Source organism: Notothenia coriiceps, unplaced genomic scaffold (genome assembly GCF_000735185.1).
Source record: "Notothenia coriiceps isolate Sejong01 unplaced genomic scaffold, NC01 NC01_scaffold00024118, whole genome shotgun sequence".
NCBI classification, from domain to species: Eukaryota; Metazoa; Chordata; class Actinopteri; order Perciformes; family Nototheniidae; genus Notothenia; species Notothenia coriiceps.
The window spans coordinates 27,491-40,942 of NW_011356819.1; the positions used below are offsets into that span (position 1 = coordinate 27,491).

Consider the following 13,452-nt stretch of genomic DNA (forward strand, 5'->3'; position numbering starts at 1 on the left):
AAAAACAGAGAGAATCTTTGTTCCTGAAACATTCAGTCTCTTTCCACAGAGGGGACACATGTTGATGTAGAAGAGACATGAAGAAGAGGGGACACATGTTGATGTAGAAGAGACAATGAAGGAAGAAGGGACACATGTTGATGTAGAAGAGACATGAAGAAGAGGGGACACATGTTGATGTAGAAGAGACATGAAGAAGAGGGGACACATGTTGATGTAGAAGAGACATGAAGAAGAGGGGACACATGCTGATGTAGAAGAGACAGGAAGAAGAGGGGACACATGTTGATGTAGAAGAGACATGAAGAAGAGGGGACACATGTTGATGTAGAAGAGACATGAAGAAGAGGGGACACATGTTGATGAAGAAGAGACATGAAGAAGAGGGGACACATGTTGATGTAGAAGAGACATGAAGAAGAGGGGACACATGTTGATGTAGAAGAGACATGAAGAAGAGGGGACACATGTTGATGTAGAAGAGACATGAAGAAGAGGGGACACATGTTGATGTAGAAGAGACATGAAGAAGAGGGGACACATGTTGATGTAGAAGAGACATGAAGAAGAGGGGACACATGTTGATGTAGAAGAGACATGAAGAAGAGGGGACACATGTTGATGTAGAAGAGACATGAAGAAGAGGGGACACATGTTGATGTAGAAGAGACATGAAGAAGAGGGGACACATGTTGAAGAAGAGGGGACACATGCTGATGTAGAAGAGACATGAAGAAGAGGGGACACATGCTGATGTAGAAGAGACATGAAGAAGTAGATTTTGCATAATAGGTCCCCTTTAAAATCCTGGTTTTATCAGCAGCAGTTTTCCTCACCTGTTGCACAGTGTCTGCCTCCTTAAGGGTGACATCGAGGTAGGGGGGAGGCAGTGCAGGAACATTTAGAGAGGACTCAGACAGCGGCGGCAGGGAGTGAGTCAGGGAAGCTGCCAATGTAACATGAGGAACTGCTGCAGAAACACTGGCAGTACCAAGAGGCTGGGATGGAAACACAGCTGGCCTGAGATCAGACACAGCAGACGCCGAAGCTGCGGTTGCACATTTGGATACAGGTGCTCCAGTCGACCCATAGTCCTTCTGGTCAGTTATTCTCAAGAGGTTAAGTTGGACATCTGGTATGGATGAATCAGGAGTTTGCTTTATTGAATCCCCTGCTCCTGCATTCGAGTAGTCAGTCCTATCAGAAGCCATTTTTGATAAGGCTCCGTTGATTGCTTTCCAAAGTCCTTCAATCCAGGGGTCCAGGACCACCTCAAGTCTAGAGTGAACAAAGTCAACAGTATCATGCACAGCAATGTAATACAAAAAAAAGAGACTCTGAATGTATTTTCTGCAGAACATACCCTACACCATCATCTGCATAACCTGTCGCATAGAATTGTTTGGCTCCGTGTTCCTGGAGACTACGTTCAATCGTCTTCCCACAGTTGCAGAAATTTGCATAATTGGTGTCTCCTAAAGCTGGAGCAGAGAAAGAGAAACAGATGAAATATTTCTCAAGTCACTGCCTGCTGAGAAGGTAAACACTGCAGAGTAAGGATATACACAGACAGTTTGGAAATCAGTATCCCCCATGGTGAAAAATGGATTGAAGAAGAGCTACTTCATCGTAGAATTTACCTAAAAGTGTATAGCAAAGGTGTTTATAGTGGTCAGGGGTCTTCTTCTTGATGCTCTTTACAAATTGGAGGGCATTGTCTGGCGGTTCCCCATCTCCAGTGGTAGACACAATAAAGACCACGGGGTCCTTCTCCTTCTCCAGATTGTACTGGAACCAGTGATATGATTATTCAGTGAGTGATGTTTCCTCTAACTGATGTGATATCTCATTATATCTATATAAATCACAAGGCAATATCACATTTAGTTTTAGTGAGTTTTAGTGAGTCAACAGCCATGCATGGTCTTAAACGGGTTTTATAATGTGCAAATGCTTACCTTTTCATTCTGGTTCAAGCAGCTGAGCTCAGCCACCAGTCCATGCTCCTCTGCCTCATCGGCTATTCCCTCTGCTATGGACTCAGCTTGGCCCTTCTGAGACCCGTAGAGAACCACAAACCGAGGCTTTGCTTCACAGGGCATGCTGGAGAGTTAAAAATAATGTTTTGTAGATTTACACATTTCTTAATAGACCCTTTACATAAGATGTTCACAGTTTTGACTTGTTGGAAAAGCACAGGGGATACTCATAATAACATTAAAGATGGCTTAGTTAGTTCTGTTCAAGGGACCTAGTAAGTTTTACATTCCCTCTTGATACGTTGAGTGTATTTTGATGCTGAAATTGTTTTTACTTAAAAGGTCCCATGTCATGCTTTTCCGGTTATTAACCGCCTCCTTGTGTGTTATGAAGGTTTTTATGCTGCCCCAGAACGCCTCGTTGGAGATTTCTCATTGTGCATTGTTTGCTTCCTGGGTTCTGTGACGTGTGAACACCCAAATCAACAACAAATGACCGGATTGGCCCAAATGGACCAATCCTTGGAGCACCTCACACACCAGGATCCCTTGGCTAACTAACAGGGAGTCCCATTGACTTGCATAGAGCTCCCTGAAAGCTGGTAATAGACGAGTTGGGATGGCGGAGAAATGCTCTCCGCAGACCCATTCTCACAGCGTTATAAACCTTTTTCTTACTCAATATCAAGCCACACTTATTGTTTTTACTTCGGCTGTGAGTGTTTGTGTGTGCTCAGGATGAGTTTCGCTGTGTCTCGTTATACCGCCGACCCGGAAACCTGTCCGCTCCTCGCAGCAACGAGCCTCGCAACGTCCCGATCAATCAGAGCACACTGGGCAGGAGCTCCAACAAGCCGTTTAGGACAGAGAGTGAATACACATACTACAGAGATGCTGTATGAGAAACCAATGTGATTTTGGAAAATTTCACAATTTATATCTATTCTAGTAGACCTCAACAATGGAAATACGATCAGTAGAAATGGCCATGACATGGGACCTGGATGCAGGGTATTATCACTTTTACTAGAGCAAATGTCTGAATATTTTAACAAAGCATGTTGCAATAAAGGAGGATATATCCTGCCCTCTTCCCACTGTATAGCCAAAGCATTCAAGTATTCAGGTCAAAAACAGCATTATGAAACATTGTAATAAGAGGCACAGAAAGAAACATAAAAAGGTATTAACAACACAAGGCTGGACAAAAACAACACCACAACTGTAGAGGAGTAATAAATCAAGTATTCAGCTGTCAAATTGTGTTTAATGGATCTCTTCTTACCTAGATAATGCAGATTTTAACAGGTTACAAACAGGCTGCCTCAGAAAAGCCTTCACAACAGCTCTGAACACCACCATATAGAACTGGTCCCGGATATTGCATCAGTTGTTAACATTACGATACCCGAGCACACGATGGTTTTGAGAATTTTGTCTATCGTTCTCTTATCTAATACTAAATCAATAACACTTGCAGCTAAATAAATGTTAGCATAGATAGCGAACTGACAAGTAATAACTCTGACAACAACTCTGACACAACTCTGACAAGCCCCTTTGGATGTTGTATTTTAGAACTAAACGTATCCCTTTTAAAACAAAGCAAAATCCCGAAGATGTATTTAGAGGTGGATGTAAAGAAAGTTTAAAATATTTTCTACCTTTTGAAATCCACTCACTTCACTCGTTCCCATGCATCTCCAGGAGGAACTAACGCGAGATCATGGCACACACGTGATCGGAAGAAACCACATTACAAAAAAACACATTTGTACTTCTAACATTAAACTATAATCTATAAAACGATTGTATCGTTTGCGGAACAATTTCAATACAGTTCAATGTAAAGTGTTTATTGATTATTGGGGGGAAAGGGTGTTTTAATGTGTAATAATAAGACCTAAGACGCACTAAGGCTACTTAGCAGTCCTTCCCATGCAGCTTCTCTGGAACTAACGCGAGATCATGATGGGGCAAACGGGATCGGGAGAAACCACCCTACTATATAGTTGTTTTACTTCTAACCTTAGTTATTCTTTATGTAAAACATTTAAATAGTTTTCAGAACAGTCTCAGAACAGTCTCAAAACAGTTCAATGTTATGTGTGTGTTGATTCCTGGCAATAAAGGGAGTTTTAATGTTTAATAATGAAACGTACTTAAGGCTACTTGGTTCCTCCCTCCCCAACTCACGATCCTTCCAGAAGCAGCCGGCAGACTCGTGCTGCTCGCAGTTCAGCCTCGGTCCACATTTCCTTCTCAGAAACTGATTATTTTACATCTGAACACTTTTAAAGTGTTCCAACCGCGAAGTCAAGATGTCCTCTTTGGGGACATTGGCTTTTGATGAGTATGGAAGGCCTTTCATCATCATCAAAGACCAGGACAGGAAGACTCGGCTGTCGGGCATTGACGCACTTAAGGTACAATGGGCTAACTAATTCTGCAAGCTAGCAACATGCTAACTTGCTAGTAGTTGCATGGGGTGGGGCATCATCATACATAGTGAGCCAACAATATGCATGTTGTATACCATTGTGTTTAAATAACGAAGGTTTTTGGTGAAAATGGAACAGACTAGCATTTTACGAAGGATTAGCCAGTCATGCTAGCATCGAGGCCCATGTGCTTTCTCTGACGCGGTGGCTGTTGCTACGCCCAAAAATGTCATTAGTGATGCACATCATCTCAAACCCTTTTATTGGTTTGCATATGGCAACTTAAGTCTGTATACGTTTTTTAAATGTAGAGACCAAGAATAAGATTGTTTTTCTGAAATGTGATTTTGAAATGTTTTGCAGTCTCATATTATGGCAGCTAAGGCAGTCGCGTCAACGCTGAAGACTTCTCTGGGACCAAATGGTGAGTAAAATCAATGCAGTGCACACACAAAAGACTTCCTTAAAAAATGCTAATCATTGTAGAGGCCTTCAATACTGCGTAGGTGCACCGACACATCTTTGCATTTTTATATATATTTATCAGCAATTTGTAATAATACATTGCACTATATTTACTATGTACTTGATTTTAATTGCCGTTGCATTACAAATTCCCTTTTTGTTGTTGCATTATTTGACATGGCATCACGTCATTGCACTGTATTGCGTAGAAGTTATTTTAAATATGTCTTGTCATTTACTTAATGCCTGAATTTCCAGGGGATCAAACGATCTATCTAATGTATTCGATAAGATTCAACGATTTATTAACTTCAAAATGAATAATCAATTTTGATTTTGTCTAGGTGTATGCTCCTGGTTCACAAAATAAAATAACACACAATCAAATTTAACAGCATAAATATCAAGAACAATCTAGCAAGATAAATTAAACATTAGCATAAACCATATCTCTAACAAAGTGAGTTAACCATACATACATTTCACCACTACTTCCCCCCCCAATACTATGTTTACATTTATTTAATAAGTAATTCAAGATCTAGCATTCTCTAAAGAATTTTCTTTCTTTCCAGGTCTTGATAAGATGATGGTGGACAGGGATGGAGAGGTGACTGTCACCAACGACGGAGCCACCATCCTCAGCATGATGGATGTGGATCACCAGATCGCTAAACTCATGGTGGAGCTCTCCAAGTCCCAGGATGATGAGATTGGGGATGGAACCACTGGAGTTGTCGGTACGGGAAAGGGAACGATTCCCAAACTAATTTAAAGCTTTCCTCCAGATCACCTGACATTGTTGAAGCATATTCAAGCGACTGTTTGTCATTGGTCCGGCAGTGGCTCAGTCAGTAGGGGCTTGGACTGGGAGCTGTAGGGTCGCCGGTTCAAGTCACCGACCAGACTTAAAATATGGAGTGTGGACTGGTACTTGGAGAAGTCCCAGTTCACCTCCTGCCCTGCCGTGGTGCCCTTGAGCAAGGCACCGGACACCCCTCACTCCCCTGGCGCTGTACAATAGCTGCCCACTGCTCTTAGTACTAGACCCCTGGTACTCGGATGGGTTAAAAGCAGAGAACACATTTCACTGTGTGTGACTATTCTATTGTCTCACTGTGTTCTCCTCTTCCTCCTCAGTGCTGGCCGGAGCTCTCCTGGAGCAGGCTGAGCAGCTGCTGGACCGAGGAATCCATCCCATCAGGATCTCCGACGGTTACGACCAGGCAGCAAAGGTTGCTATTGCGCAGCTCGACAAAATCGCTGAAACCCTACTCTGCGATCCCAACAACACGGAGCCTCTGATCGAGACCGCCATGACCACACTGGGATCCAAAATGTAAGTCCTGTTTCGATTGGGCTGTACTGAATTGTGCGAACTCGGCAAAGATATTAAAGTTCTGCCGTTTTTTTCTTCTTTCAGTATCAACCGGTGTCACAGACAGATGGCAGAGATCGCAGTGAACGCCATCCTGACCGTGGCCGACATGGACAGGAAGGACGTAGACTTTGAGCTGATCAAGATGGAGGGCAAAGTGGGAGGCAAGCTGGAAGACACACAGCTCATCAAGGGGGTGATCGTGGACAAAGAGTTCAGCCACCCTCAGATGCCCAAGGTACAAACCAGGGGAATGATCCTGTATTTTTGGAGAGCTGAGGGAAACTTGCATGCATTTTTACTTATTTGTTTCTGCTCTAAGATGATAATGCTGACAATTATTTTTTCTTTGTCCTTCCTCAGGAACTGAAAAATGTAAAAATGGCCATCCTCACCTGCCCGTTTGAGCCCCCAAAGCCGAAGACCAAGCATAAGTTGGATGTGACCTGCGTTGCGGACTACAAAGCTCTCCAGAAATATGAGAAGGAGAAGTTCCTAGAGATGATCCACCAGGTGAGTGCTGCAGCCTCTGAAGTGCTGAAATGTAACATCCATACAGGTACATGTGGAATCTAAACACATCTCTCTTTTGAAGGTCAAAAGCAATGGTGCTAACTTGGCCATTTGCCAGTGGGGCTTTGATGATGAAGCCAACCACCTCCTGCTGCAGAACGACCTGCCCGCCATTCGCTGGGTCGGAGGGCCTGAGATCGAGGTGAGATATTTTTCATAAGATGGTACCTTGATGTAGAGTTACTTTTTAACAAAATATACCATGGCTTCCTAAATTCTGTCCATATACGGTCTTGCAATTAAGCGGCACAAGAAGGAGACGTTTGTTGGCCATCAATATTCCCTGATATTTTATATGTAACGATGTGCACCCATTTCTGTAGAGTTGAATACTGAAACTTGGGCAGGTCTTATTTATTAAAGACTGTATTATTGATGAGCTTAACTCATTTACCTTAGGTACAATAAAAACACATTTGGAAGTGTTTAAAAAATATATACATCTATGAACATGTAGTGGTGTTGAGCAAAAAGTATGAAGTCCTTTAATCGTTTGTGCCGAAGTTCAAGGCTTTTATAGTCATGTGTGTGCATAGCTACGGTGTACAATAAAACGGATCAAATAGTAAAAGTAAATAAAATAGAATATAAAAGTAAACAATCACTGGAATAATACGGAAAAAAGGCAGAGTTGGGGAGGAGCCAAAGACAAGTATCATGAAGTCCTGTAATTGTTTGTGCTGAAGTATCAATTGTCGTGTTTCCGCCTCAGTTGATCGCCATTGCCACAGGAGGCCGCATCGTGCCGAGGTTCTCCGAGCTGACCCCAGAGAAGCTGGGCACCGCTGGGCTGGTGAAGGAGATCTCCTTCGGTACCACCAAGGACCGCATGTTGGTTATCCAGGAGTGCAAAAACACCAGGGCCGTAACCATCTTCATCCGTGGAGGCAACAAAATGGTACGTGGGCTTCAAATCTTCACCTGTCCATTCATGATCATCTTATCATTCATGGATCTCATTGGTTGTTATTTTATCGTCTCATTAGATCATTGAAGAGGCCAAGCGCGCTCTCCATGACGCTCTGTGTGTGATCCGTAATCTGGTCAGAGACAACCGTATTGTGTATGGAGGCGGCGCTTCAGACATTTCATGCGCTCTGGCTGTCAACCTGGCTGCAGATAAGGTAAGACGAACCACAACCTGCTAGGGTTGCCAGAAACTGACCATGATCAAAATCGATTATTGGGCAGCCCTGGCGAATAATAATCGATTATTCGACCACGTGTGAGGGAGGGCGGGGTCGGTGTGTAGCGTGCTGCAACAGTCTGCTCTGCACGCAGGCTTCCTCCAAGTTTACAGTAAAACAAACTGGTGGTGTGACCAATGGCCTATTACTATTATTAGCATTAGTCTATATTTTTGGTTGAAACTAAGCCAGAAAAAAAACATTAATAATAAAAATATATATAAATAAAATCGATTTTTAAAAAATAATATTCGATTATGGAGACTAACGAATAATCACTGGCATCCCTACAACCTGCAGATACTTTTAGTATTGAGCTAAATGAAATGCAGGAGTTATTTGCAGGGTTTCTTTTGGTACTGAAAATCCTTAAACAAGTTCTGTAGACTGACAGGAAACATACGTTTGGTTGGTTATAACACAATATATTTAATGTGATGGAGTTCAATAATCGGTAAACAGTATGTGGCTTATACATGCATCTTGAAAAGGGCTTGAATATGACTTTGGATGAGGGTTAGGAGCTTGGATTTATAACGACACCAACAATCTTTTTCAGTTTCCTTAATTCTGTGTCTTTTTCCTCTGTAGTGCCCTTCTTTGGAGCAGTATGCCATGAGGGCGTTTGCTGATGCCATGGAGGTGATCCCCATGGCGCTGGCCGAGAACAGCGGGTACAACCCCATCCAGACCATGACAGAGGTCCGCGCCCGACAGGTCAAAGAGAACAACCCCTTCCTCGGCATCGACTGTCTGCGCAAAAACACCAATGGTGAGGGAGCAGGACTTGTAGTGATCCCACTCTTAGGGGTCACCTATTATGCAAAATCCAAGTGTCTTTTATACATCAACATGTGTCTGAAAATGAGCTGATCAGATTTTGGCCACTTTATGATGTCATAACAATTTTTAGGCTTGTGTAACCATTAGCCAATCACCAACCAAGGTAACCCCCCTTTTTTAATGTGAAAGCAAGAGGATCTGATATGAATGTTTGTTTTCCTCCGCTCAGACATGAAGCAGCAGCATGTGGTGGAGACTCTGATCGGTAAGAAGCAGCAGATTTCTCTGGCCACGCAGGTCGTGAAGATGATCCTGAAGATCGACGACATCCGCGCCCCCGGAGAGACCGAGGACTGAAGGCTTCCTGGAACTCTTTCCACTAGGCACTTCCCCGAGCTCCATGTCCAAACCGCACTGCGTCTTGCTATTTATCATTTGATACAAAATGTTCAAGCTGTTCTAGTATCAGTCACCATTAAAATGTTGGTCCGTTGAAACATTTCCAGACTCTCCGGTATCTGATTTCAAGCCCACAATATGAACCTGGTAATTAAAGCTGTATTCCATGATGGGTGTGCATTACATGTCTTTATTTGTACACAGAAGGTCGGCAAACTGACGGATAAACCACGTACTAAATCACTTTTTATTCTTGCATTCTTAAACTGATGGAAAATATTGCATTCATACCATTTTGGGACAAGTCAAAAGTGCTGTGGTACTAATGTTAGGGCCATTGGCGGTTAATGAAAAATACAAAGGCACAAAACGGGAGACGATTACTTTTGATTAAAGTTATAAATTGAAGAGAATAACTTTGTGTTGAACCTACAGACTTTAGGAAAAATAGTTTTAAGGCACTTGTGAATCATAATACCCATATTTTGATTATGTAATTACTAATGCATAAAGCTATAACCTGATCCAAATCACTGCCTCAGCTTTCACAGTTCCATACATCAACATTCAGACCTACAAAATAAAACACTTTAGAGATCAGCAAATAAACTAAATGTATAACATCACTCCTCTCTGCTCGCTGGCCAAGATATTTTTATTTTGTTACAATAATGAACAGACTAACAATATGAAAGCAGACGGGGTCATCCTGGGTAAAAATAAATGCTTACTATGTCGTAGAAAATATTATACATACATCTATACACATTTATCTCCTTAGATGCTCCAGTATGTGCATACCTTGTGGATACATATTTAGCATGTAGGGCTAACAGGCAGGGTTACATCACACTATCAGGGTCTTTGGGCCACTTTGTCCATGATTGACCTTTTTAAATTCTGGGTGACACCTGCTCCTTTGGTCCTGACTTAGTTCACATGTACTTGTTGAGCCAGTCGAGCATGTCGCCTCTGGCCTCCAGGATTTGGGGTTTGTCCTCAGGGTTGATGTCTTCTCTCTTTCTGTGGACGAAGCCGTGCGTCTGACCCGGGAAGATCTTCACCTGGTGATCCACCGTGCACTTCTCCTTCAGCTTCGCTTCAAGCACACTCACCTGAGGAGAGAAGGGATGCAAGCACAGGTTCTAAATGTGGTTATACAGCAGAGATTCTTGCTTTATAAAGTAAAGATATCTACCGTACTTTATATTGAATTTGCCTCTGATTTGATGCTACATAGGGTTGCAAAGGGGAGGAACATTTCTGGAAAGTTTCCATGGGAAGTTAAGCTGGGGAATTTGGGAAATATTCGATGCAAAATTAAACAAATGTTCTTTTTTTTTTAAGTAGAACAGAACAAGTTTTAATTATTTTATTGAACAATTATTTGTTTCATTGAAAGACGAAAACAGGAATGTTGAGTTAAATATTACTCATCCCCCCCAACCCCACTCATTCAAAAAAAATGAACAAAAATGCACCCCCCCCCATCCAAAAACCCCCACAAAGTCCCATTCAAAATGTTTAATAAAAAGAGCCCTTCTCCCTCCAAAAATCACATTAAACATGCAAATCTTCCTTCAAGCAATCCTCTGCATTTTGGCTAAACCCTTACAGTCAATGAGCTCTTCCTGGGCCTCATCAACATCCTCAGTGTCACTGTCCAGCCTTGTTGAGGATGGCTCTGTGTCAGGCTCAAAGAGCCTTAGGTTTGCCCGAATGCCAACCAGTTGTTCCACTCTCACATTTGTGAGCCTGTTGCGAAACCTTTGTGTGGTCTCAATAGCCATGCAGTAAGCAGTGTGCATGGATATTCAAGTGTACTTGAATGGCATCTGTTTGTTTTAGTCAAGATTATGCTAAAATGTACTTTCCCCAACTATATTTAATTTCCCTATGAAGAGCCAACCTTCAATTTAGAACATTCCCAGATAATTCCCGTGGAAAGTTTCCATCTTTGAAAATTCCCGGAATTTTGCAGCCCTAATGCTACAGTACCAGAATGAATAACCAGCAGAGAGGGCAAAAGTACACACATCCTTTGCTCAAGTAGAAGTAAAAAAAGTTTTTAAAAACTCTGGTAAAAGTAGAAGTACTGACTAAACTTCTTTACTCAAGTAAAAGGTACCCATAACTTTGTGTCCTTGGGAAAGATACTTCACCCTAATTTGCTGTATTCACTGTTCCATGTCTGATATGTATAATATGTAATGGAAAGAGCTTTGAGCATTTGGAAAAGTGCTCTAATAACTGTAATGAAACGCAGATTAAAACTAAAGTAAAAGTATAGGTATTTGTGTTCAAAATGTAAGAAAGAAAAGTAAAAAGTAAGTATTTAAACTCCACTACTTCCCACCTCTGATAACCAGAATAACATCAGTATTGTCCTAAAACAAGACTAACATTATTATATTTTACACGTTAAAAAGTATATTCATAAAGTTCCTAAACCTGGTCCAGTGGGATAACGTGATCGTTCTCTGCGAAGATGAAGAGCGTGGGAAACTTCAGATCGTACCGGTCCTCTCTTTCCCGGACGATCCCTGCAGTGTCACATGATCCATTAAAACAGATCATTATCATGAACCAACACAATATTTTTAAAATCACATTGTGTGAAATGTAGAGACTTTATGGACTTTAAAACCACACAATTATTGCAAATGATTGAGTACACAATAGGATGCAACAAAGATGTGTACATTTTTGAATCTTTGAAAATGAAGCACACATGTAAAAGTGAAGAATGAACAGAATTGTGATATACATTTTGTTTGGGACTTTTAGGAATATATAATACATCCATGTTCAGTGTGTGAATCTAAAAGGAATTGTAAAAAATAATGAATGTCAAAATGCTAGGATCAACAGGCAATCACCTTTATCAGTTAGTGTAACTTGCTTTGGTTTGTCACTCCTTCAAAAGTAATTACAAATTATCTTTTATATGTTTATTTGAGTTATATCAAATCGCAAATCAACTAAACTAATGCAATCTGTAAACCGCAATCAAACTGTAATGTGTTTTTATGAACAAGGGTTGCATATAAATGACAGTTTAATGGTAATTAGGAGGAGCAAATGTTTCCACATGGGGACATGTACATTGATTTAAATGAATAGAACACGAGCGTTGACTTACCGTAGACGGACACTCCAGCTTTGAGCTCTGGGTACTTTAGAGCGAGGTGATGAGTGGAGGACCCCCCCCAGCAGAAACCCACCGCTCCGATGTGTTTGGCCCCACACTTCTCCTTCAGGAACCGCAGCACTGCATCCACCTCTCTGAGAAGGAACCATGAGGACCGAGATGTAATAAAACGATTGCATACAAGAAAAAAAAGCATTGAATGCACTCGATGAAACACTAGAATAGGAATAACTGGCACAGTTTAGTGTCTTGATTTCCATGTCATGTCTCCTCCATAATGAGTGCAAAGGGGGGGAAATGTTATAAAACCATGTGGAATAAAAGTAGACAAGGTGATAATAAGCTTTGAGTTTACTTGTTAATGTTGGTTGGATTTTTTTCTTCAAACCACTCCTGAAATTTGGACCAGTCATTGGAAGGACTCCACGGCTCCTTCCCAACGAAAAGGTCAGGACACACAGCACTGCAGGAGAAAACAAAGACAGAAGCGTGAGAACATGTTTAACTGTCCTGTACTTTTACTCAGAAATGACTCACTCTTTTTTTATATTGTACATTATATTGATTATACTCACATGCAGAGCTGGCAAAAGTACACACATCCTTTACTCAAGTAGAAGTACAGATACTGGTGTTTAAAAATACTCTGGTAAAAGTAGAAGTACTGATTAAACTCCTTTAATCAAGTAAAAGTAAAGAGGCTTTGAAATGTACTTCAGTAAAAAGTACCCATAACTAGCAGCTGTTTTAAAGAGTACCTGACCTCCCTTTATATTAATAGAACAATAATGTCATTGTTAGCTAATGAATGTTTCCATGCTGAACAACGGCAACATGACAACGTTTTCATTGGTCCCTCTTCTTTAGAGAAGACCAGGAAATGATGGATACACGGATCGTGTTCAAATCAATAGGCACGCAATGACTCTAAATAATAATGATCAAGCCACCAAACACACATTCAAACTAAAGGAACCAGCCTGTTTGGAAAATGTGAGAAGTAGAAAGTACAGGTATTTGTGTTCAACATGTAAGAAGTAGAAAGTACAGGTATTTGTGTTCAACATGTAAGAAGTAGAAAGTACAGGTATTTGTG

The 13,452-nt window shown here is 41.4% G+C and overlaps 3 protein-coding genes across 3 annotated transcripts in view; 1 reads left to right on the top strand and 2 right to left on the bottom strand.

Annotated features, from left to right (window-relative positions):
- Positions 1 to 3,727, bottom strand: part of mtrr (5-methyltetrahydrofolate-homocysteine methyltransferase reductase) — a gene marked incomplete at its 3' end in the record, with an annotated part of 24,792 nt that extends 21,065 nt beyond the window's left edge. The window contains exons 1-5 of the mRNA XM_010782092.1: positions 3,644 to 3,727; positions 1,959 to 2,103; positions 1,641 to 1,788; positions 1,364 to 1,481; positions 837 to 1,278 (exon numbers count right to left, since the gene is read on the bottom strand). Coding sequence (XP_010780394.1) covers positions 837 to 1,278; positions 1,364 to 1,481; positions 1,641 to 1,788; positions 1,959 to 2,102 — 852 coding nt within the window. The remainder of the gene's footprint in view (positions 1 to 836; positions 1,279 to 1,363; positions 1,482 to 1,640; positions 1,789 to 1,958; positions 2,104 to 3,643) is intronic.
- Positions 3,728 to 4,175: 448 nt separating this feature from the next.
- On the top strand, positions 4,176 to 9,375 carry cct5 (chaperonin containing TCP1, subunit 5 (epsilon)). The gene is made up of 11 exons (XM_010782091.1): positions 4,176 to 4,405; positions 4,784 to 4,844; positions 5,461 to 5,625; positions 6,026 to 6,224; positions 6,309 to 6,501; positions 6,627 to 6,776; positions 6,859 to 6,978; positions 7,549 to 7,734; positions 7,823 to 7,960; positions 8,615 to 8,795; positions 9,036 to 9,375. The coding sequence occupies exons 1-11, from the start codon at positions 4,301 to 4,303 to the stop codon at positions 9,161 to 9,163; spliced, it is 1,626 nt and encodes a 541-aa protein (XP_010780393.1). The 5' UTR covers positions 4,176 to 4,300; the 3' UTR covers positions 9,164 to 9,375.
- Positions 9,376 to 9,839: 464 nt separating this feature from the next.
- Positions 9,840 to 12,851, bottom strand: cmbl (carboxymethylenebutenolidase homolog (Pseudomonas); the record flags this gene model as incomplete). Its single annotated transcript, XM_010782094.1, has 4 exons — positions 9,840 to 10,320; positions 11,657 to 11,748; positions 12,348 to 12,490; positions 12,712 to 12,851. Coding segments are annotated over 4 exons (555 nt in total), but the record flags the coding sequence as incomplete, so codon positions are not given.
- Positions 12,852 to 13,452: the final 601 nt, after the last annotated feature.